The following is a 25,167-nucleotide window of genomic DNA, read 5'->3' as shown; positions in this document are numbered from 1 at the left end:
CAGCTTTCAGCAAAACAACATTCAGAGCAACTGACTCTATTCAGAGGAAAAGAACACTAAGATGACCTCTCAACTACCTTCTGCGATACAGAATACACATACAGTCTGTGGTGTTGCTTCTTCCATGTATAAAACTGCTGTAACTGGCAGCTAGTTTTGCTGCTTACTGGTATACTTACCAGTAAGTTACTTCACAAGTTAGTTACTTCAAACCTTACCAATCTCTCAGGGCCTTACCCGTGTTTGCAAAACGAAGCTGTATTTTTGATCTAATACACTATAGATGACAGCCTTTGTTAGGTATATGTAATATCTAGAAATATACAGTGCAATTACACAGGCTTGCACACTTTGAAGCATGTTCACATTTGTATCTTACTAGGATTGGGTGGCAAGGACAGTTTGTTAACAATACCATAAATGTACAATCTTCATGAATGTTAATCATCCATATGGCATACTACTGCTGTCATATAGTGTTTGGTAAACAAACAAACAAGCAAACAAACAAACAGAGCATCCAAATCAAGAGTGAAAATAATTTAATGCCAAATATACAAGGCCAACCAAAGCAATAATTAAATATTATAAAGCAATTAAATTTTTTTACCTAGGCAATCATAACCCCAAGAAATCTCATATTAAAGGTGAAGAAGAAAAAAAAACACCAAGATAGGTATTTTCTGAAAAAGAAAATATTGCAGTTGACGAGGTCCCAAAAATTTAATTCAGATTTTTCTTAGAAATCAGTAAAAAGAAAAGCAACAAGTTAAAAGAAGAGAGCGATCACATAGAAGGCATGAGAGACAGCAGGAGGACTGAAGAACAGAGTAAGGGAGTAGTGTTTTTAATTTTGATTACATATTGAATTTCATCTTAACATTATAATGCTAGATGACTTTAGGGAGAAGTAATGATGTGCATGGCCTGGTAAAACAGGAATGCTTGTATTGGCAGGCTTGTGGTTTGACTCCTCCCCTTTTCAGTTTGGCACTACAATGGAAACACAATGGGTGAGTCTTTGAACTGTCTAAACATGTTTGATATTTGAATGGTGAAGAAAGGGGGGTTTGTGGGTAATTGCTGTCATACTGACTTAATCCTTCTGTTTTGTCATCTCTCTGCTTCTTTGAATACTGTTAGTGCTGTTTTTCAAACCATAGATGCGAGGAAGGCAACCAAAGAGGAAGTATATGCATATGACTGTGTGCATTCTGACAAAGATGAATGAAGTAGTTTTGGTTTGCATACGAAAAAGAATAGGAAAAGGCAGGATGGAAAAATAAGAGGCAAAGTTGGGCAAAAAAGGACAAAAAATATGGGATGTTAGGAGAACTTGTTATCTGAAGTGTCAAATCGGCCACTTGGTCCCACAGAATTCCCTCTCAGACCTAAAAGTGAGACACCCTGAGCTTTCTGTGAATCCTTTTAAAATGAAAGGCTTCATGTGAATCAGCGCTAATATATATATTTAAAAAGTGAACAGAGAACAGATTCTAAACTTAACTGTTTAAAATGACTGTTTTGCATAAACGCATGGAAAACTGTTAACTGTAGCAAAGAGGAAGAGTGAAAGGAGTTGCAACCGGAAAAGGCTGCTCTAAGCTGTACAGATAACAGTGTCAACATCTTTTCTTTACTTAGAGGATCTGTATCCCAAACAGCCGGGACACATTCCTGACACCTGATGCTTACATCTGATTTAAAATAGTGTGTTAAACATCATTTGGGTCTGCTGGTGGCTGGTCAAGAACAGCAAAACTTTAAACAGCAGGTTTTGGCCATCAGTAAACTCTCCCGGTTCACTACACAATGATATTTACAAACAGTACAAAAGGAGAACAACAAAAGGAAAACAAATTAACAATTAGATTGCGTTAGTCGTCAGTCTGAGGGAGACTGTTGCTCATAAAAATATTCTTTAAAATCTTATTTTAAGGGTTATTTACAGGTTAATTACTATAGTGGCTTCTTTCAATTTTTCCAGTGTTCCCAGTATTCCAGCGTTCCTGTTGGAGCTTCTTTGTTGAAGTCTTGAAGCAGCTTCTGGATAATCAGAGATGAGGATTCCTTTATGCGTCTTCAGAAGACTTCAGCAGTTCTAGAAAAGCACCAACGGCTCCAAAGTATCCCTGAAACGCACATACACACATATGAGTGTGCATATAAACAAACAATATATGAAAATAATTTCATTGAACTACTACCATATAATATATGTGATTCTGAGAGACCTTCGCTGTTATTCACTACCGTTGGAAAATGGATTCATTTGTTTAAAAGTGACAGCAAAGACTCAACATAAATTTGGTTATTTTGGCTTTTCTATTCATCAAAGAATCCAAAGAAAAAAATGATCAGTTTCCACACAAAATTATGAAACTGTTTTCAACATTGATAATAAGAAGAATTGTTTCTTGAGCACCAAATCAACATGACTGCTATAAAATTTGCCAGAAAAATAATGTTACATTTTAAAATGTATTCAAATAGAAAAAAAAACTTATTTTAAATTGTAATAAATTAATATTTCACAGTATTATGGTTTTACTGTATTTCTGATCAAATAAGTGCAGACTTTGTGAGCATAAGAGATTTCTTTCAAAAACATTACAATAATCTTACTAACCCCAAACATTTGAACTTAAATGTATTTTCCAAATTTGAGAAAATACAAGCAATACAGTAAAACTTAATGAAGACAAAATTACCTCATGTTCCAGGAAAAGGGCCCTCAGCTGGCCCTTAGACCAGAAGTCCATAGCATAGGCAAGAAGCTTTGTTGACACTGTGTTTATACGCAGAAAGTTCCCCACAAAAACAACCCGTTCGATTTTCTACAGGACAAAACACAATCACATCACTTAGTTATGACCATAGAATCTGTGGATGTTTTTCACATTTTTTCCACGCATTTTGGAAGAAAATCAACAGAATTTCGTGAAACAGATTTAATCATGGTAAAATTACTTCAACTGAGTGCCACTGCCAAGTACTACATTCTTTCTGCTGAATTACCAGCAGGTTGATTCTGGCAGCATTTCTTCTTCACCAGCAGAGGGAGACCTGATACAAGCTATTCCTTTTATGGACTTTTTATAGTAGGTGCTTAAATCTGTGTTTTTGACAAATTCTAAGTTTTTGCCATCATCAACTTGTCATAGATACTAGCTAATGTGATAAAAGTCCTGTATTCTCCAGGTATTGTTGGGAGTCACTGCTCTGATGGTGTTCTGTACACCCTGAAAGCCCTGTACAATGCTGCTTGATCACCAGGCTACAAGGCAACACTGTAGAGAAGCCCAGAGTGGCCAGACAGACGCTCACAGCTGCTGCTGACTGGGCGCAGATACACACACACACACACACACACACACACACACACACCTCGTTGACTGCACACATGCGTGCGATGGAGCCAATGTTGTTGGTTATGGTGACGAGTGTTGCTCGGGCCAAATCCTCTTTAGAAATACTGTCCCTCTTCTCTTTGCTCATCATGTGACCAAAACTATAACAAAAACACAAGCACATATTTATGTACCTAACAGACGCTCACAGAAAGCACGCAACCAAGTCTGTGTAGATTTTGGAGTTTATTGCTGAATAAACAATTATATATAATATATATATATATATAATTAAAATAATATATTATTAAATATAATTAAAAATATATAATGAACACATTTAATTAAAAATACTGTAAAAACAGTATTATTGTGAAATATTATTAAAATGTAAAATAACTGTTTTCTATTTGAATATATTTTAAAATGTAATTTATTCCTGTGATGGCGAAGCTGAATATTCAGCAGTTATTACTCCAGCCTTCAGTGTCACATGATCTTTCAGACATCATTGCTTAATATTTTTGTGGAAACCTTAACACATTTTTTTTCCCCATCAGAATTCTTTGAGTTTAGAAAGTGAAAAACAAACAAAAAAACAGCATTTATTTGAAATCTTTTGTAATATTATAAATGTCTTTACTGTTACTTTTGAGCAATGTAATGCATACTTGCTAAATAAAAGCATTAAATTCTTTTGTTTAAATAATCATTTTTGCAAAGTTTTGAAAAGTAATGTATATTAAAATAACCAAGGAATAGGGACTCATACTGTACATTTGTGTCACATGATACAGGCAGGCCTACATGCAAGACCCCATAGCATCACATTTCACTCGTGGATCTTTGTCACCTGACACCACACACAGACACAGAGTGCCTTCTGTACCTTGAAGCCACCGCAGACCCCTGTAGGCCGAAGCGCTGGTAGTCCCCTCCATAGATGTCCTTCACCAGTTTGTCCACGTTGGTGCTGTCCCCTTTGCTGGCCATTTCAAGGGCCTCTTCAAATGTCTCACAACCCGTCAACAGGCAACACAACCCCAAAAACGTCCCTCCTCCAAGACTACAGGAGAAAAAGAGTGAGAAAGAAACATTGAGCGTCAAAACATGGTTACCGGCTACATCTGAAGAGCACACGTGCATTCACATCTGACCTTTAAACTCAATTTAAACTATGTGCCTATGGTCAAGGTCTCAAACATTCCAGATTACAGTATGTGGTCATTGCGAAACAAAGCAAGGACTAGTTTGCATATTATATTATAAATGTTATAAAAGTTTGGAATAATTAATATTTTTTTATGTTTTTAAAAAAAGTCTCTCATGTTCACTCACCATGGCTGCATTTGATTAAAAACACATTAAAACAGTAATGTTGTAAAATATAAAAATTTTCTATTTTAATGCATTTTTAAATGTAATTTATTCATTACTCCAATCTTCAGAGTCACATGATTCTTCAGAAATTATCAATGTTGAAAACCGTTGTTGCTTAATTTGTGGAAACTGTGATACATTTTCATTCAAAGGTTTGGGATAAGATTTATTTTAAATAAATTAATATTTGAATGCAGCAAGGATGCATTACATTGATCAAAAGTGATATTTAAAAACTTTACATAAGATTTCTATTTCAATGAATGATTCTGAAGGATCATGTGACTCTGAAGACTAAAGCAATGGCTGCTCAAAATTCAGCTTTGCCATCGTAGGAATAATTTACATTCTAATTTAAATCTTAAATTCTAATAACATTTCATAATATTACTGTTTTGATGATCAAATAAATGCAGCCTTGGTGAGCATAAGAGACTTTTTCAAAATCTTAATCTCAATCTTAATCTTAATTTCAAACATTTGACCTGAAGTGTAAATGAATGTGCTAAATGTTCAGAATTACTAAACAGAATTTTTAGTAAAAGTGACAGGGAAATACACAGGGATTTGTAAAACGTTGAAGAGTGGAAGTAATAGCTCCTGATCCTCCTGCAAGTGTGACAGATTTGCACAAGCGCTTTTACTTCTGCTGACAAATCTCCTCCCTCCTGTCAGTCACTGCTGAAAGGCTGTTCCATTCTGGTACAACCACATTTAAAATGAACTTGACTACCTACTCTGTTGTCAATCACAGATTTGTTATCTTCTGAAGATGTCTCATGTTTCAAAGGGAAAAATTAGCACAGCAGGTGCTCTTATGCTTCTAACAGGCTTTGATTCTGTGTCAATGAGAGATGAGGAAACAATCAGGTTCACGTGTTTAGAAAATAGCCAATGCTGTCATAGGAAGAATATTTTAAAAGGTAAATATTATTAGTTATACAGCTCATATTTCAAGCTGGATGTATCTCAGCAAAAGTTGCTCACAGATAAGACAGAATAAGCAAAGAGCGTTTTTCAGAGAATATCTAATAAATTACAACCAGTAATGTAGTGTTTTTTTTATTATTATTGTTAGCTTGTTATTTGGTACTACAAGCTTTTTCAGCCATTATTAACAATTACAAGTAAAACATCCCTGTGTGAATTTCTTTTGGAAACAAATGGAATAAAAAAGCACAAAATACTAGTTTAATCACATAGTTATTGAGAGTGAGTAACACATTTGAAGGGGTTTCTGCTACATGGTGCACGTTGCTCAGCTGTGCTGACCTGGTGCCTGTCACACGTTTGTAGTTGTCCTTGGAGTACACTGCCAGAATACTGACGCCCGAGCCAATGTTGACCAGCAACATGGGAAAAAGGTTGTCAAGACAACAGGGTCTCTTGATGCAGTTCTGTGTGTCGGAGGGGTTCTCAAAGAAATAGCATTCAGGATGACCGTTAAAACCGACCGAGTCTATGTACAGCAGCCCCTGGATCAGACAGTCCAGCTCATCCAACTTCAGCAGCTCTAGGTCTGCCATCTACAAAGAAAAATATAAATCATTTATGGCTACTCACTGCTCTGCATGCAATAGACTTGTACATTAAATGTAATTCTTGATGATTCATTGTTTATTAATTAAAAAACATCAGGGTTCGACTTTCCATTGAGCAGTTTGGACCAAAATAAGATGGTTAATGTGTTTATAGGTCAGCTTAAAAGTAACACACCCTAAAGTGACATTAAAAACTAGATACAAAATTATTCTATAGAAATAAACAAAAGATATTTCAAATTGTTATAATATTTCTATTTGTTATTGTTTTTACTGTATTTTTTGATTAAATAACTGCAGCCTTGTTCAGCATAAGATATTTTCAAATCGTACAGTACTGGTCAAAAGTTATGAAACATTTACAGCTATGAAACATGTTTTTGAAAGAAGTCTGTTATGCTCATCAAGTCTGCATTTATTTGATCCAAAATTCAGAAAAAACAGTAATATTGAGAAATATTACAATTTAAAATAACTGTTTTCCATTTTTATACACTTTAAGATTCCTGTAATGGTAAAGCTGAATTTTCATCATTGCTCCAGTCTTCAGTATCACGTGATCCTTTAGAAATCATTCTAATATGCTGATTTATTATAAATTTTGAAACAGCTGTGCTGCTTAATAATTATTAATAACCTGTGATACTTTTTTCTGGATTTTTGAAGAATAAAAAGTTTTAAAAAAAGAACAGCATTTATTTAAAAGAATTTATTGAAATCTTTTGTAACAAAATACACAACTGTTCAATATTTTTTCTTTCTTTTTTTAAAAAGAAATGAATATTTAATTCAGCAAGGATGTTAAATTCATAAAAAGTGATAGTAAAGATTTATATTCTTAGAAAAGATTTCTATTTTGAAATCTATTTCTTACCCCATTGTTGAATTATTATGTTTTGTTTTAAATATACATTTAAATATATTTAAAATATTAAATATATATATTTTTTTATATGTCTGATAGGGTCAAAAAAGTTAGGACCCAGGAGTTAGGAAATTTTGCAGATTGCTTGGTTTCTATTTTCTTTGGCATGACGCAGTAACCCGACTGTGAAATCTCACTGGTCCAAAATCCTACCCCACATACCAGTATATTAAACATTTGATTTTATTGTCAAAACGGTTTGAAAGCCCAACTGCGGCCATCTCCTTACCGTTCTGAAGTCATTCTCAAACTTGTACGCCCCGCCTCCGGTGGCGCACAGTGTGGTATGCAGGCTGGAGAAGTGCTTATCTCTGCCCATCTGTATGAATCTATGCATGGCGGCGGTGGGGAAGCGGATGAAGTGCAGGTTCCCTGTGCGACCGCAGATGGTCAGGTTGCGCAGCTCCAGGTGCACATCACGGACGCCGGTTTTGCCGTAGGCTGTGTTGGAGGTGAGGTACCTGCGTATGCTCTTCAGATTCTCCACCTCCTCCTGCTCCTCCTCTGCGGTGATGTCTTTTGGCTCGAAGTAAACAAGCTTTACTAAAGTGCCACCAATATCCATCCCAAACCATGGGAAGGCTAGAAAGAGACAACGAGACTGATTAATGTCATTGTGTAAATTGTGTTCCAAAGATTAAGAAAGTGGACTTTGAAACTGGATTGGCAACTAAAAACTACTAAAAAACAACAACAACAACTCAGGTCAGTTAAAACATTTTAAGAACAATTTTACCATATTTTTTAGAGAAATTAATACATCGGGCTTATGCTACTCTGAATAATGCCTGAACTTCGTATTTTGAGCACTTCTTGCGTTGTTTTTGCCTCTTCATGATGACTCGCTTAATTTAGTCCTAATTTGTAAGTCGCTTTGGATAAAAGCGTCTGCTAAATGACTAAATGTAAATGTAAATTTATTCATCAAGAACGCATTAGATTGGAAAAGTGACCATAAATACATTAATAATGTTACAAAAGATTTCTTTCAAATAAATGCCGTTTTGTTTTGAACTTTCAATTCATGATGGCTTCCACAAAAACAATAAGCAGTTCAACTGCTCAAACACAACAAATCAGCATATTAGAATGATTACTAAATGATCATGTGACACTGAAGACTAGAGTAATGATGCTGCAAATTTAGCTTTGCCATCAGGAATAAATTAATTTTATTTTAATTATATAAATGATAAAAAATACATAACAAATATTTCACAATATTACTGCTTTAATGTATTTTGTGATCAAAAATATATGCAGCCTTGGTGAACATGAGAGACGTCTTTCAAAAAAAGAAGCAAACTTTTGAATGCAAGTAAACTAATTCAAACATAACTAGCTGGCCAACTAAAGAGGCAGTGATGAGCAACACTGCAGCAGCTAATGAGGAGTCAAGGCAGTTACCATGGCAACAGCCATGAGGCTGCAAATGGCTGTTCTAGGATGCTTAGAAGCAGAACCAGTACAAACGTTCACAGATTCCTATGTCTGTTTCTATCATTTCGAAATAAATGTAAAAGATCAGTAGACAGAAATCTCAAACAAGCAGGGAGAGCAAAGTCTTATCTTATCAGATATTAATAGGTACATTATTACTGATATGACCCTTACATCAGATGTTCACTGGGCTGAACCCAGAGAAGTCAGGAAAAATTTGGGCAGGTCAGGGACACACAGATCTGAACCTGAATAACCTGGTAGATGCAGACCAATCTGTGCTCCTCAGATCTGATTTGTTCTATCAGATTTATGACTGACATTGTCAGCTGGTGTTGCAAAGATGACCTGTCTTTGACCAGAATGCTCTCTGCTACAAAATCATCTCAAATGACCCTCACGCTTCCTTTCCCCCCTAATATAGATGTGGGCGTATGCTGGGAGGTTTATTTTGGACATCACTCTTATTTCAAAGCATGCAAATCAAGTGGACAAGAGCCCAACTAAATAAATATCCACATGCTTTGCTTTCATAGTTTTAAAAACACAGTTGTACAAAGGAAAACGCATACTAAATCGCGCTTAACCGATTTGGATTATTGCAATTATTTTTTATGCGCAGCTTGTCAGTGACGTACGGCTCTGTGATCCGTAGTAAATGTTGCTCCATCTGAAAGCACTGCGAGTTTGAGTCGCTTACACGCGTCAAACATCTTTCCAAACATAAGAAGCATTTATGAACCTATTTGGCATATTTGGAGTTTCTGCGTAAGAGCGCCCTCTGGCTTTCAGATGGAGCAGCATTTACTGCCGATCAGCCGTGCTGCACTGACAAGCTGCGCATAAAATAATCGCAGCCTTTGCCAAATCGAGTGCAGTTTCATTTCGATTAATCGTGCAGCCCTACTAGCCAGGAATGAACAATGTTGCTTCTTCATTAAACTGAATGACCTGAGCCAGAAGCAGCAGGTGAACGAGGTGTGACAGTCGTGTGACATAATGACATCAAACAACTCATGTGGGTGAGAGGTCTGTTTACATCCCCCAGTCAGCAGAGGCATGGAAAGGGAGAGAGACTAAGAGAGAGAGAGAAAATTGGCAGGCAAGTGTGTCCATGTGAGACGCTGGGAAAGGCGGAAAAGTGGCGAGAGAGAGAGAGAATGTGACCGAGTGAAGGAGAGGGACTAACATGGTAGGCGAGCAAAGTGAGTGTCCATGTGAAAAAGGACCATGTGAAATACTTCAGAATACTGTGTATCTGGTAAGAATACTTTTTAACACCATTAACATTGGTTGAGTATAAATAAAAGAACAATACAAAAACAATTGCAACAACAAAGGTGTTACCACACACACAAAAGTTGGCTGGAGCTGAGGAATGTAGACAAGCTGGCCTGGCATGCTGTCTGACACAACTAAGACTTAGACTCGCTGAACTACATAAGCACTGTAAAAAGCAGTCACTTTTCTGCAGCCGTTACCTTTGGCAAAACAAATTCCTGACAAAAATTCACTTTGTTCTAAAACATTTTTGCACTTCAGTAAAAAGAAAGAAAAATCAAATCCATTTAGTGTTGCAATCACCAGAATATGCTGCAAGTATAACATTTCTAAAACTGTCAGAGCAATTCCAAGGAAGCAAGAGATTTTACATTACACAAGGATGAGGTGATGTCTTACCTGGCTTCTTTGAACACTTTAACTTCATCCTGCTGGTAGCCCTAATACATTCAAGTGCCCAACACAAAAGCCCAACCAGTAGGAAAGCCCACAAACAGACAGAAATTAGAAGTTCAGTTTGGCTTGTAATGGCATTATAACTACGCTCTCAAAGTTGAATTCTTGTCGTCGTTTAGCAAAAGTGAATAAATACAGAGAAATTCTTATTACTGAAGAATGGGGGCGTTTCTGTCTGCCCCTTTAACGCGGCCACGCGAAGACAAAAGTCAAGCGCTGATTGGTCGAAGCGCGTCGAGCCTTTACATCAGGAGCGATTTCAACACACCTCCTGACTTCACACCGACCAATCAGAGAGCGAGAAGAACAGTATCAAAGGTTTCATCAAAACAAAAGACACTCTTCGGTGTACAGGTCAGACACAGCACAGAAATAATGAGTTTGTTCAAAGGTTGGGAGCTGAGAATCAGTTTTTTTTTTATATGAACTGAACGTATTAAAATAATCTGACAGTGATTCTTGCATTACTTTTTATTACTATTTTGCAAGTAACATCAAATGAAAATAAACCCATTAAAGTATTTTGACCATTGGCAATTCCTGCAGTACTTTTCAATGATACTGATCCACAGCGAGACCAGTGACTCGGTTCATTCGGTTCTTTTTATTGAAACAAAGCGCTTATGAATCAGTCGGAGCGGTTACTGATTTATCTGACTTATTTAATGCACCGAAAATTATTACATTCCCATTGCCCCACTCCACATGACCCAGCTACTGTTAGTGTGTTACACTTAAAAGTATGTCAACATACATGAACGGTAGTACATTTCTTTGTAGTATGTGGCAACGTACTTATGAGCGAAGTGAACGAAAAAAGAATTGCACTTTCTCCCCCCAAACAGTCCCTCAAATGTAACCTAGCCTAGGGCTACTACATAAAGGAATCGATACATTTATTAAGATTTCCATTTCCACTTTGGACCCTTATTCAGTTGAGTTTACCTGAGGTAAAATTGTGAGGGTTAACTGAAATCGATGACATCTGTAAATCTAAATGCCAGTAACTGGCTCAAAAATAGGGCAAAGTAATATATTGTGCCATTACACTGGCAACATTTCAATTTAATTGCGACAAATTCCATTGCTCTCGCAATAATGTGTTAAATATTGACTCGAACACGTCCTTACTAAGAGGTCTGTGTGTATCTTTAGGGCATCACTTATCAGACACTGAGGAAATCATGTACAGATATTAGCTATCTAAAAAACACTGAAGGTGTCTGTAACTATAAACTTACGCGGTCTGTTTTTCTTTGCCGACTCCAATCGCCTCCACAGCCGACACCTTTTCGCCGGAGAGCCGTTGGTTTGAGGGTCGTGGTTAAGAAGATGGTGGTAATTATCGTCCGTCGGACTGTACGGGCTAACGTTACAGCTCCCGTTGCTCAGCTGTCGCCGGATTGGCTTGTTGTGCATGTTTGTGTAGCAAGGACCAGAACCTTTCTGATCCATCGCTGATTTGGCCTTATCCATATTTCAATGCACAGCAAATGTCAACAGCGTACGACTCTTGCAAGCCTCAAAACACACACACAGATATGCGCGCTGATGAATGTGCCGCGCTCTCGAGATAAGAAAAAGCGCGTGGCTAATAATGACCTACAACCAATGCACGGATTTAATCTAAAAACGACAATTACAACAACTGCAGCAATAATAAAATCGCGTGTTTACAAGTGTCGAATACAAGACGATTAGAGCAATACACCAACACGCGCTGCGGTCGAGGTCATTGTCGGTCATATTTCCATAGTCCTGGCGCTGCGGCAGATACCCCGTCAAACAACCGGCTCATGACGTCACCAGGAATGGCTCGAGCCAGTTTACGGCTCAGTGCATGCAGAGCATTGCGCCATGCGCGCACGTACACACACAACCATCTTCTAATATTATCGCAAGCAAAAGATCAAAGTACAAAACGATCTTTCCTCACAAGTCAACTGATAAGGTCTTTAAATACCTCCTTTTCAAAGTGTACCTGCGTCACTTCTGTTGTGTTGATCATACGCCTGCCCATCTATCTATCTATCTATCTATCTATCTATCTATCTATCTATCTATCTATCTATCAAGTTGAAAGCGAGTTCTCTCAGCATGAATGCTTGTGGGGTGAATGAGGTCAAAGGGGAGTTTCTGTATGGTGGTTCTCGGGTGTCTAGCAAGTATCGTGGAGGTAAGAAAGGACATTGGGAAGACAGAGAAGATGGAGGGTTCAAATAAGTGTATTTTTAACCAAATACACACGTGCAGTTTAATTTTTAAACTCGGCTCGTTTTAAATCTCTCTTATCTATTTTCTTGCTTAAGTAACCAAATACAGACATATGTGGTTGACTAGAGTGTGCTTTTGAAGTTTAAACGTGTGGCAGAGAGGGAGACACTAGGACCTGGGGAAGAATTGTGTGAGGCATGACTGGTAAGGGTGCTAGAAGAATTAATAGGCTAATTGTCACACAAATTAGACCAGGTGAAACAACTTATTTAAAGTGAGACAAAGGATCAGAAGACGAGAAGGTGAACGGGAAGCTGGGCTCTTTGTTTGTTCAGGGGCGAGCTGATTCAGTGCATAACGCAAACTGCTAAAACAAGCATTTTGATTCTTCATGAGCGGGGCTGATGACTAATTTATCATTGGAAAGCAAGCTACTAAAACAAAGACTGGCACCGATTGTATCCGTTTAATTTAGAGTGTTGTTTCTTACTGTTTTATTTAATATGAGGTTTTAATAAAGAGTAAAAGCCAGTTGACTGAGTGGCAGAGACCAGTAAATACCACAATAACCAGAGACAAAATAAGTCAATTTTAAGTCTCCACACACCACAGTGTTAACTGACTTTGGTCAGTTCAGTTAGCTTTAGACCAGCGGAACAAGTGCACCATCAAATGTCATTTCACTGTGAACATTTTCTGGAAAGTACAGTGCGTGGTGCTTTTTACATGCCAAAATAGCTACAAGACTGAGAGGAGCCAAATCATTTAGGAAACTGCTGTTAATGTGACACCAGTGACCTCAACAACTACTTGGAAAGATACTAAAGAACTGGACATCTTTGAGGAAAACTGAATACTTCTATAAGGCAACACAAACATCAATGTTTTCTTGGATCCAAACAAAAGAATTCAGAAATGAAGAAAACACCAAACATGTTTAAAAATGTAATTTATTAAACATTTTATCTAAGCTTATAGACTTTAAAACGGTAAAAATTGATACTGTTATATCACAAACATAAAAATACAAGTGGATTCTTATGATGTTTTATATTGTGAAATTTATGATAAGCTCTTTTATCTGTGGTGACATCCGTTATAGTCTTCCTGGAATGCATGTGTGTCTCTCTAAAAAAACCAACAGTCAATTTTAAATCCCAGTGTTTTATTAATATGCAAACATTTATTTTCTGTGCTACATCGCCTGATTATTTGTTTCAGCATTATTTTAAAATGAGGTAGACACAACGCTGTTGTTTTCAACGTGACTGTTTACCAAGGTATTTCATTGCTGTCCCATGCATAGGCTTTCCCTGTTTTGTCAATGTTTAGATGGTCTATTATGTTCATAAGGCATTGGACAGAGTATTCTGCGCTGAACAGCTTGTCCTTGGGTACGTTTCGATGGTAGGGCCGAGACAAATCCGTATTCACGGTTCCAGGATGCAGGGATACACACACAATTTTAGATCGCCCTCGACCCAGCTCAATGGACAGGTTTCTGGTGGCCATGTTTAAGGCAGCTTTAGACATCCTATAGCTGTACCAGCCTCCAAGAACTGTAGACAGAAATATAAACCAACAGAGTGGTAAGCTTCAGGCTGTTAAGAAATAGTCCAGATGTGGCTGTAAATAACTCTAGTTAATTTCATCTGAAGTCACTTCTAGCATGTAGCTATAATTATATGTTAGTAGGAGTAAATAATTTGGGCCTTGCTCTAAAATGCAACATCATATTCAAGTTCTGTTTTATTTTGAGAAACGGACTTAAATGGGGATAGAAAACATTGTGGGAAATGTGTGCATGAGTTTCTTAAAAAATAAGACAAAAGCAACATTTGTTTCATTATTGTCATATTTGAAGGACCCTAATCAGGTAATTGGTAGAATAAACTTAAGCTCAAGTACAGGTAACTTTTCAAATCATCAGTTTTCATCAGATTTTTGAGTTATTGATCTGAAGCTCATGCAGTTGTGTTCTGAATTGAGGAGGCAAAGGAGGTAAATTAATGTAAAAAAACAACAACATTTAAACAGGTTAAATAAACCAAATAAACAAAAACAACCAGTCCAATTCTATTTTGTAGAGTAGTGCTTTTTAAGAATTTTTACATTTATTCCAAAATAATAACTATAACAAATTTCATATTGAATTTATAATTTTGGTAAACGGATGGTAGGCTTTTCTTTTTAATAGTCAACGTATTTTCAGATCATCCATCATCAAAGCTCGGTAAACACTGCAAGTGTCATGCAAAGACCATAGACTGTAATAAAATAAAAATATTTGTAACTAAAAAACTGTGGGGCACCATTGACTTCCATAGTATGAAGGGAAAAAAAACTATAATATTATATTATACTAAAATATCTTCTTTTGTGTTAAGTAGAACAAAGTAATTAATAAAGGTTTGGAACAACTTAAGGGTGAGTAAATTATGACTGAATTTTTATTTTGGAGTGAACTATCCCTTTAAAATTATTATGTGTGAATTTATATTATTTTGTCATTATATATATATATATTTTTTTTTTGATGACTCCTCACAAGATTTATATCCCTCCGATTGAATGAATGCACTCGATAACATCCACTATGGTTTCGGACACCACTACAAATGGCTGTCCCCTCAAGTAATGCCCTATTTTATGGGTATAGAGGGCGATTTCAGATTCAGCCAAGGTCTTCAGGGCTCCTAGAAAATTAAAATCCATATGTGTACTTTTATTTTTGTACTGTGGATTATTTTCTCTCCAGTAGCAGTATTAACATTAAGTGACATGGCATCTGACGCACAGAAGCCAATGGCACATGTCACTATGCGTATTGACACTGACATGACACCTGACTGACACAGAGTCACGGAACATGTCACTGTATGTTGTGACACCTCCAGTAGTGACTGACAGATGAATCGAGCACCTATACTGACGTAATTGTGACACAAAATCCTAAATAAATAGCCTAATTTTGTGATATTTTCAGTTAAACGCATTAACGTCAGTAATGTTTTTTCAAACGTGTTATTTGTGTCACGTCTGTATTTGATTGGTATGTTCCACCGAATGTTTTGTAATACCAGTGCTACTTTATGTTGTTTATCTCGCAAAGTCACAAACTACCCATTCTAGGAAAGACATGAAATAAATCTATCATGGGTCACTACGAATAACGTATTAACATTTCAAAAATAATTGTATCGAATTATGAATAATAATATTGTACACATTAACTCAGCGATGTAATAAATCAGATGTCTGACAGCATAAAGCAAATTGCTATGCAAGTGGCACATGACGCAATCCATTGGCACATCACACGTGTTAGTGACACATGCCAATATCCAGTTGGCCTGTGTCACTAAAACTGACATGTCTCTTTTTGTTGTGGCACCTCCAGTAGTGACACCTGCAGCTGTCTGCCGGAGTATAATGTAGATTATGTAACATATGCACATACTTAATTTGTACAACAAAAATTGATTATATTTATCTTATTGAATAATTCCATAAATTTTTTTTTCGTTTTTTTTTTTTAAATATTAAAGGTAGTACTGAGGAAGGTCCTGCATGACCGAAACATTTGTTGAATTTTTAAAATGCACTGAGCACTTTTTTGCACTTGTAAATAAAGAAGATTGCTAGTAGCTCGGTATGTAATCCTTAGCCTAACAAATTATTTTTAATAACTGATTTTTTTTATACACTTTTTGTAAGGACTTCAAAGCCACAGATGAGAATCTTGCGCTGGCCAGTGTTACACTCACTTATACTGACACCTACTGGCGTGCGTCCGTGCAGCATCACGCAAAAAATAAAGGTTTACAGACACGTTATTCGTAGAGACCCATGATAGATTTATTTCGTGTCTTTCCTAGAATGGGCAGTTTGTGACTTTGCGAGATAAACAACATAAAGTAGCACTGGTATTACAAAACAATCGGTGGCACATACCAATCAAATACAGACGTGACAAATAACACGTTTGAAAAAAAATATTACTGACTTTAATGCGTTTAATTGATATTTAAAATATAACAAAATTAGGCTATTTATTTAGGATACGCACCTGTAAACCTAATGGAGAAAAACTTGCACTTGAACTGTTTTGCATAGGGATACAAACCATTGTCTCCTATAGATCCCACTCTCGCAGTCATGTTCACAATGATGCCGCTGTGCTGTTTCTCTTTCTCTGGGGGCTGCTGGCCAAACGCCCCTGTTCCCTTCTGAAGCAAGGGGACAAAATATTTGGCCATCACTAGAGGACCCACCGTATTAGTGACCAAAGTGGAAATGGTTCCCTGTTAAAAAAAAAAAAATGGTTAATTTTTTTTTTAACGTCCACAACATTTGAATATGCCCCACAACGTAGCTATTTCAATACTGATTAAAAGGTCCATTGGTCACCTGAGCGGACACGTCCCGTAAACTTGTTTCTCCTTTACCGGATGGATGAAGCATAGCTGAAGAATTAATGATCAAATCCACTTTCCCAAAGGTAGATTTGACACTTTCAGCTGCTCTCTTGATGTCATCTTCCCTGTTGACATCCAGTTTCAGTACAGTCATCCTGCCCGCGTGCTGCGCGCTCAGCTCTGTCAGATGTTGTGCGGCGTCCGGATTTCTGCATGTCGCGATAACGGCTGCTGGAGATTTGTTTAAGAGTAGATATCTGCAGAAGTCTAAGCCCAGACCTCTGCTTGCTCCCTGCACAAGCGCCACAGCAGCCATGACTCCTCACCAAAAGCAGACGCACGTGAATTTGTATTGACTGCCCTCTATGGGCGGCAGAAGGACGCTTACACAACAAACTAGTTTTGTAACTTGTATTATCGTGCGTTTCCGTACTAGATGTTGGGAGTAATTTCAATTCTGATGGCATTAAAAAAAGTGTTTTTTTAAGGTAGTAGGCTACAAAGATTAGGCCTACATCTAGTTGATTGTAGCTATGATTGTAGCTAGGCCTATACAAATCACATTGTATTTTATGTAGGCTATTATAGGCTATATTTAAAATTTACGACTAATACTAAAGTATCTAATAAGCCAGAAATAGCCTACATTTGCAAATTTAGGCTTACTATATTGTCAGCCAATGTAGCATTGAACAACCCTAAAAAGCATTTAACAATTAAGCGACTCTTAAAATGCATGAATGTCATTGCATTAGACTCAAAAAGTGGCATCTGTGAAGAAAACATTTCTTAGAATGAACTTTTACATTTTGCAGTTACTTTTAAGCAGCTGGTCCCAATGTCATTTTGGTCAATTTATGATTTCAGTTGCTCTCAGGAGCACACGTGTGTCTTAGAAAGAAAAGAGAGAGAGAGAAAAAACATTGTTCAAATGTGTCTCATGCGCGCAGCTGTAATCTTGTGATTATGTGTTTGTGTGATTATGAAGTATGTGTTTGGGTAGCGCCTTTGCCGTTTGTATATAGGTATAATAGGTATAATGTATATATATTTATTTTGCCACTAGGAGGCGACAGTGCAGCTTGTTTCTAAATAAAACTTCAGGATTGAACAGAAGAGTAGGCTAATGATATTTCGTCTGGTTTCTGTGGAATAATGTTATTTTATTATTATTTTAATACTAAAAAGTGATTTTCTAGGGGTTGTAGCTCACTTTGCAGAATAGTTATATTAGACCCACAGATATTCCTGATATTAATATATTAGAGACCTAATTAATATTAGAGACCTTAAGAGCGAATAATAACACATTGTTTTTATGATTTAGAGCAATGTTTTTCTATTTTCATCACTATTTCCTGTTTTTTCTTCTTCATTTTCTTCAGTTAAAGTGTCCTATGGTTAGCATACCATTTTTAATTAAAACGTTAAAAATGAAATAAAGGTGTGCTGGATGGTGATGATGGCAAAATATTTATTTGATTACCACACTTTTTACTGACAAAACTGTAAATGTTTTTATTTTACTAAAACTGTACAGGCTGTAACACTAATTACACAGTTTAGGGATATATTGTTGATTTTACATCAGACACAAAATGTTGATATATTATGTTACTGTAATATAGTAGCTATATCAATTACAACAATTTATCACGATTATAAATAAACTGCCATCGTGTATAAATAAGTTAGGCCTATTATCTTCCAAATTCTTATTTGTTGTTGTGAAGGATAAAAGACTGACACCAGCTTGCTAGATAATTTGCATAAAAACAACATGACAAACTTCTCTCAGTTTTTGTCGGAACATGGTGTGCGAAAATGACGAATCACCAATGATCTCCTCTAAAAATAGAGAAATTAGCCGCGCGTCAGTGATTGAACGCTAATCGGATGCGCATCAGTCTTTGCGCGCGCAGCTGTGGTCTCGTGCCATCATCGGTTTCTCTGAAAAGTTCATGAATAAAAGGAGCACGGCATGGTGCTGGGCGATACCAACAGAACTAGTGTCGCGCAAAGCCACGGACAAACTATGAAGCCCTTCATGGCCGAGGAGCGCACGAGAGAGACAGGTGTTGAAACATCTAACGGTATAATGATCTCCGAGATCCTCGTCCCTCGACTATTCAAAATTGCAGACGAGTCTGGAGAAATGTCAGTGTCTACGGGCTCCGGTTCCTTGGATATGAAGCCCTCCAGCTCGCCGATCCTACTGGAGATGATGGAGGTGGCAAACGGCACGCGCTGCGCGGAGCAGATCCTCAGCTACGGAGAGGTCGAGAAGGTGCTGATCGGTGGGGTGCTGACTATGCTCACACTCATAACCATCTGCGGGAACCTGCTCGTGGTCATCTCCGTGTGTTTTGTGAAAAAGCTACGGCAGCCCTCCAACTATCTGATCGTGTCCCTCGCGCTCGCGGACCTCTCCGTTGCGCTCGCGGTGATGCCGTTCGTCAGCATCACGGACCTGATCGGTGGCCGATGGATTTTTGGCAAGTTCTTCTGTAACGTGTTCATAGCCATGGATGTGATGTGCTGCACCGCGTCCATCATGACCCTTTGCGTTATCAGCATCGACCGGTGAGTTTTCTTAACAGTGCACTCAAAAAAATGCTGGGTTGTTTCTGTAAACAAATTGTTGGGTTGATTGTGCTGGGTCAAAAAGTTGGGCTGTTTGGGGTACTGTAAACACATTATTGGGTTGATCATGCTGGGTCAAATGAGTTGTAAGGGGGTCATTCACAAATAAACCGCTGGTTGGGTTATTTTGACCCAGCAACTGGTTACTTTTTTCATTCTTTGCGGAACTTTCTGGATTCTTCACTTCTGACTCGAGGAGCACGCCACTCGGAGCAGGCAGTGTTTTATGGTAAGTTAATATGAATGTTTACCTATATTTTTAATAAGTTGTGGTGGTAGCAGCAAGCTAATTTCACTGTTCAACATACAGTCTTTGATATGGAAGTGTGAGGGGTAACTATTTATTTCTGTGAAACATTAAATAGCCACAGCTAGCCGGTTAGAATTTTTTGACAAAATGCCACGTTAAATCCTTAGTTGAAATTAAACCAGCTATATCAGCAGCCTTTTTGAAATATGCAGTTTAAATTCTAAATTCATCATGTAATTATCGTAGGCCTATTCATTGTGGACGTTGCGTATTTAAAAGTGAGATAAGCGTTTTGTATGAAATCCATACGCGCACTTTCCTCACAGGGCTCGCACGTAAAATCAGCGGGAAATGAGTCTCTAATGTAGGCTAGCTAGTGAGTTGTGAGTGAAAAGTCTGCTGGCGTAGTTTTAGAAATACTCGTCAGAAGAAGTGACTGAGGTAAGTTCCAGCACAGTCTGCGTGTGTCTTCTGTACTGTCTCGAACCATCGTTTCTGCCAAAAAAAGGCTTTCAAGAGCTTGATATAGCCTAGTTTTTATTATGTAGGATATGACTTGCAATCTTTATAGGCTATACAGCGACTGAGGAAAGGAGAAATAAATGGACAGGCGTCAGTTTTGAGAAGAAAATTATACCCGTTTAGTTGAACGAATGATCGTCAATATTTAAAACTTAAAAAATGCAAACTTACATGATAGCCTACCCGAAGTATTTTATTGTGTGTAACATCTAAACGAGGCGATCATCAGCGCTGCCAGTCAGGAGATTACCCAGCAGCTTTGTGGGTTTGTGAGTTTTAACGTTAAAGACACTATCAACATTACAGTAATATTTTACTTTTCATAAAGTAATGTTTTATTTGAATGCCTTAATGTTGATAATATTTGTCCAAATTACTCTTTTATTACTATTACTATAATTCAGTTTGCAAATACTGAATACACATTTTGTTTGTTTTTCACATTTGGCCATTTAATGTTTGCAATATTTTAATTGCATATTCAATAATAAATTGATACTTCCACAAAAAAAAACTTAACTTGCATGTCAGTTTTATTGCAACTCTCTAAGTGATTGTCTGGGAAGCAGACACACTCTGTCAGTTTAAATCTAAACTAAAACACATATCTTTTACCTGGCATTCATATAGAACATTATACATTTCTATTATTCAAATCAGTTAAATGATTATTAGGCTGCATAGGTCAGCCGGAACCGGGGACACTTTCCTATAACACCTGATGTACTCATTATTTAATAAGAAGAATGGCATCTATGCTAATTTTTGTCTTTCTGTTCATTCTAAAGTTTACTGAAGTCAGCCGGATCCAGGCCATATCCAGATCAGATGGTAGACCTGCGCCTGGACCCATCCATGACATCCCTGAAGGGCCAGCCTCATCAGCCCAGTGAAGGCCTCATCGACACGACTGATCCTCAACAAACTCGTCTCCATACCGCTGTGATGACTCCGACTTACAACCAGATGGAACTGGATAAATATTCTGAATTTTCTTATTCAATCTGACCTCTGACCTGTAATGCTGCCTGAATCATAATCATACACTGTTCGCTCGATGGCCAGAGGAGAACTGAACGACTGAGCCTGGTTTCTCCCAAGGTTTTTTCTCCATTCTGTCACTGATGGAGTTTTGGTTCCTTGCCACTGTTGCCTTGGCTTTTGGCTTGCTTAGTTAGGGACATTTAATATTCAACAATATTACTGATTTGCCTTAAGGTGGACGATGATGCAATTTTCTTCTAGAAACAAACTTTGTTGTATTATTTTCATGTTACAGTATTACTGTGAAGCTGCTTTGATACAATCTGTATTGTAAAAAGCGCTATATAAATAAAGATGACTTGACTTGATCAACAGGTGAGGACCAACATGGTTGAATATTTACAAAATGAGATGACTGGTGAATTGCTGCACATTCTGTGCCTCAGGGATGAAATGAGGGGGACATGTCAGACCTTTGACATTGATTAACATTTGTATTCAATAACGAAAAGTATTAAAGAAATGTATAAAATTTAAAAAAAAAATTAAATGAGATTGAAATCACATATACTGTGGCCTCTCTGGTTTATTGTATTACAGAGATAATAATTATTTTACATTCGTAATATAACAAATATTTGTTACTAATTTTATTAAGGCAATGAGACAAGAAATAACCCAGCACATGAGTAAGACTTAACCCAGCAAGAGGGTTAATTTCACCCACTGGTTGAGTCAAATGAATGACCCAGAAATATGGGTTAAATGGTAAAACCCAGCACTTGGGTCAAACCAACCCAGCGCGTGTTCTGTCCAATAGTGACCCAGCGGTGTGGTTAAGGTTGGGTTATTTTTTAACCCAGCAGTTTTTAGAGTGTGGACTGATTATGTTCATCATAATGATGATCAGTTTATTGATACTTTCTTTCTTTCTTTTCTTTATTTATAAAGCACATTTGAAAACAACCATGGGTTTACATAAATCTTTTACAAAGGGATAAAATACAAATACATAACATATTTTAGACTAACAGAATCTGTTCAAGAAAATAGGATCTAAGCATAGGTTTAAAAACAAAAAGAGATGGTGCTGTTCGGATGGCCACAGGGAGCTTGTTCCAGAGTGTTGGACCAGCAATAGAAAAAGCTCGATCACCATGGTGTTTCAATCTGGACCTAGGGATGGCTAGGCATTAGTGAATCCATTAGGAATTATTAACTAACAATCAACCATAATTTTACAGTTTTTATTTTATTTTAAGTTAACTAAAACTATAACAAAAAAAAAAATTCATTGAAATAAAATAAAATAGAGAAAACCTAATCGTATCTTATTTCAGCTATATTTGCCAAGGCAATACTTCTTATTTTTTATTTAGTTTAAAGTGATGTCAAAAAATGTTTCCATCCATGGTTCCATCTATATTTTCCCTCTATCACAGGTACCTGGGCATCACCAGACCCCTTACATACCCGGTGAGGCAGAACGGATGGTGTATGGCCAAAATGGTGCTTTCAGTGTGGCTGCTCTCTGCGTCAATCACCTTGCCACCGCTCTTTGGCTGGGCGCAGAACGTGAACGATGACCGCGTGTGTCTGATCAGCCAGGATTTTGGCTACACCATTTACTCAACAGCTGTTGCGTTTTACATCCCCATGACTGTCATGCTGGTCATGTATAACCGCATCTACCGTGCCGCCAAGCTCAGCGCTGCCAAACACACCATCACTGGCTTCCCTCGTGCAGGACAGGAGGAGGAAGAGGAGGATGAGGTGGAAGTGGAAGGGGCCGATGGGACGGTAGGTCCCATGGGTGTGGATTGCGTAACTGTTGCGATCAAGCTTCAGAGGGAAGTGGAAGAGTGTGCGTGTCTGCCTCGACTCCTGCGAGGAGTGGGCGGGAGGAGCTCGGACCGCAGGAGCATTTCCATCTTCAAGCGGGAACAGAAGGCGGCAGCCACGCTCGGGGTGGTGGTAGGAGCGTTCACCGTCTGCTGGCTCCCGTTCTTTCTCCTGTCCACGGCCCGGCCCTTCATCTGTGGCACAGAGTGTAGCTGTGTCCCGCTGTGGGTGGAGAGAACTCTGTTGTGGCTGGGCTACGCCAACTCACTCATCAACCCCTTCATCTATGCTTTCTTCAACCGCGACCTGCGCACCACCTACCGAAGCCTGCTCAGCTGCCGTTACCGTAATATTAACCGCAGACTGTCAGCCGCCGGCATGCATGAGGCCCTACGACTGGTGGAAAGACCGGAGGTGGTTGTCTCTGGGTGACCCGAACAGTGCACATAACATACAAAGAGTTCAGAGGTTAACATTTGGAACTCGCAAGCCTAAATGGTCATGATGGCATTTAGGACGTGTCATGTTTGGAAGGTGTCACGGTACAGTACCTACACAGTCAAAACAGTGGCCACTTCAGACAGAGGTGCATTATGGTCAATGCAGTTGCATTTTCTCATCTTTGCTGACACAGGAACACACTATCACTGGCTTTTCTTTAGTAGAACAGCAGATGCATATAGCGGATGGATCAAATAGAGTACAGGTTCTGTTTCAAACCACAAAACAAGAAATGGACAAACCCTTTTCTCAAAAGTTTTTCACATTTTAAAAATATTTAAAACGGCATTCTTTGTGTTATATTACCTTGACAGAATATATATATATATGAATTCAATATTTTTTTTAATTAATATACAGGACACGTGTAATATTGCATCAGTATCCTGATAACTTGATATTGTGAAATCTTGTCCCTCGAGGGATTTGAGGGAATCGAGATATACAGATCAATAGAACTGTAGGGAGATATCTGTTTAGATTGATCCGTTCTTAAAAATAGAAAACCTCCCAGCTCCGTTTCTGCTGTAAAAACGTTAATCGAGCTCAACGAGCTGTGAGAAACTGGTTTGTCAACTGTCAGCACCTGTTAGCTCACTAAGTGTGATTCATCTGTGTCTGATTCTTGCTACTTTATGCTAAACACAATTGACCATTTCTACTTTCAGTCTGCACATGCTCACTCCGTATAAAACCACTGATTTTATGCCTTGATGGAAAGTTGCGTTAAAAACACAGGTCTAATGTCAGCTAAGCTTCTTCCTGCAGCTGTGGTTAAGCCAGAAGCAACAGGAGGTAATCTGATCACCAATCAGTAATTAAAGGGATTCTGATGAGATTGACTCAGCTCTTTTTCTTTTTTTTTTGGCAGCTATTTATAGTTCGGTTCTGCTTGGATCTTACGCAATTAGCTTTTATGTCACGAGTATTTATTTAGTATACTTGTCACGGAAAAATTAATCTCGTTGTGATCAGATTCACTCTTTTGAATCCCTCAGAATTACCTGTGCATAAAAACAATATCATCAAATTTGTAATGACTTTTGTATGGTGCTAAAGTCTAAAGTCTGCTTGTGTAAATATAAAAAAAATGCACCAAAATGTAAAGATACCTATCTCAGTGTGTCTTTATTGTTGTATACATGTTTTAATGTCACTTCTTGTGCATATTTTCCCATACGAGTTGGAATAAATGATGAGAAAATTGGGATTTTTGTGAAGTACTTTTGTTTACAGTTCGAATCAACTCCAGAACATTGACAGATCTATATACGTTTGAACTGCTGCCTAGTTACCCCACTAATAATTTTTTTTCTCATTAGCATGCCATTTCTATGACTGCACCTTGAATACTGAATACACCTAGGCAGCGCTCAGGGTGAGCGAAGGATGGCGGGAGAAAGAAAAGAAAGAGAAGCGA

The 25,167-nt window shown here is 37.8% G+C and overlaps 3 protein-coding genes across 4 annotated transcripts; 1 reads left to right on the top strand and 2 right to left on the bottom strand.

Moving 5' to 3' along the window:
• Positions 1-303: 303 nt before the first annotated feature.
• Positions 304-12,186, bottom strand: pank1a (pantothenate kinase 1a). 2 transcript variants are annotated; one of them, XM_079852730.1, is made up of 7 exons: positions 11,615-12,186; positions 7,426-7,778; positions 6,003-6,256; positions 4,240-4,416; positions 3,388-3,511; positions 2,712-2,837; positions 304-2,132 (listed from the first exon to the last, which is right to left on the bottom strand). In XM_079852730.1, exons 1-7 carry the CDS (start codon positions 11,847-11,849, stop codon positions 2,073-2,075), a joined length of 1,329 nt encoding a protein of 442 aa, XP_079708856.1. In that variant the 5' UTR covers positions 11,850-12,186; the 3' UTR covers positions 304-2,072. The 2 variants fall into 2 exon arrangements, with proteins under 2 accessions (XP_079708856.1, XP_079708857.1); XM_079852731.1 differs by lacking the exon at positions 11,615-12,186 and adding an exon at positions 10,317-10,527.
• A 1,333-nt stretch (positions 12,187-13,519) lies between these two features.
• On the bottom strand, positions 13,520-17,372 carry LOC307147779 (C-signal). Its single transcript, XM_079852733.1, has 3 exons — positions 16,998-17,372; positions 16,714-16,891; positions 13,520-14,146 (listed from the first exon to the last, which is right to left on the bottom strand). The coding sequence occupies exons 1-3, from the start codon at positions 17,319-17,321 to the stop codon at positions 13,860-13,862; spliced, it is 789 nt and encodes a 262-aa protein (XP_079708859.1). The 5' UTR covers positions 17,322-17,372; the 3' UTR covers positions 13,520-13,859.
• Positions 17,373-18,912: 1,540 nt separating this feature from the next.
• Positions 18,913-24,719, top strand: htr7a (5-hydroxytryptamine (serotonin) receptor 7a). Its single transcript, XM_079852729.1, has 2 exons — positions 18,913-19,588; positions 22,847-24,719. Exons 1-2 carry the CDS (start codon positions 18,987-18,989, stop codon positions 23,676-23,678), a joined length of 1,434 nt encoding a protein of 477 aa, XP_079708855.1. The 5' UTR covers positions 18,913-18,986; the 3' UTR covers positions 23,679-24,719.
• The last annotated feature ends 448 nt before the right edge of the window (positions 24,720-25,167 follow it).

The sequence above is a fragment of the Squalius cephalus genome (assembly GCF_949319135.1).
Source record: "Squalius cephalus genome assembly, chromosome: 20".
Taxonomy (NCBI): Eukaryota; Metazoa; Chordata; class Actinopteri; order Cypriniformes; family Leuciscidae; genus Squalius; species Squalius cephalus.
This window is presented reverse-complemented; position numbering and strand designations above follow the sequence as displayed.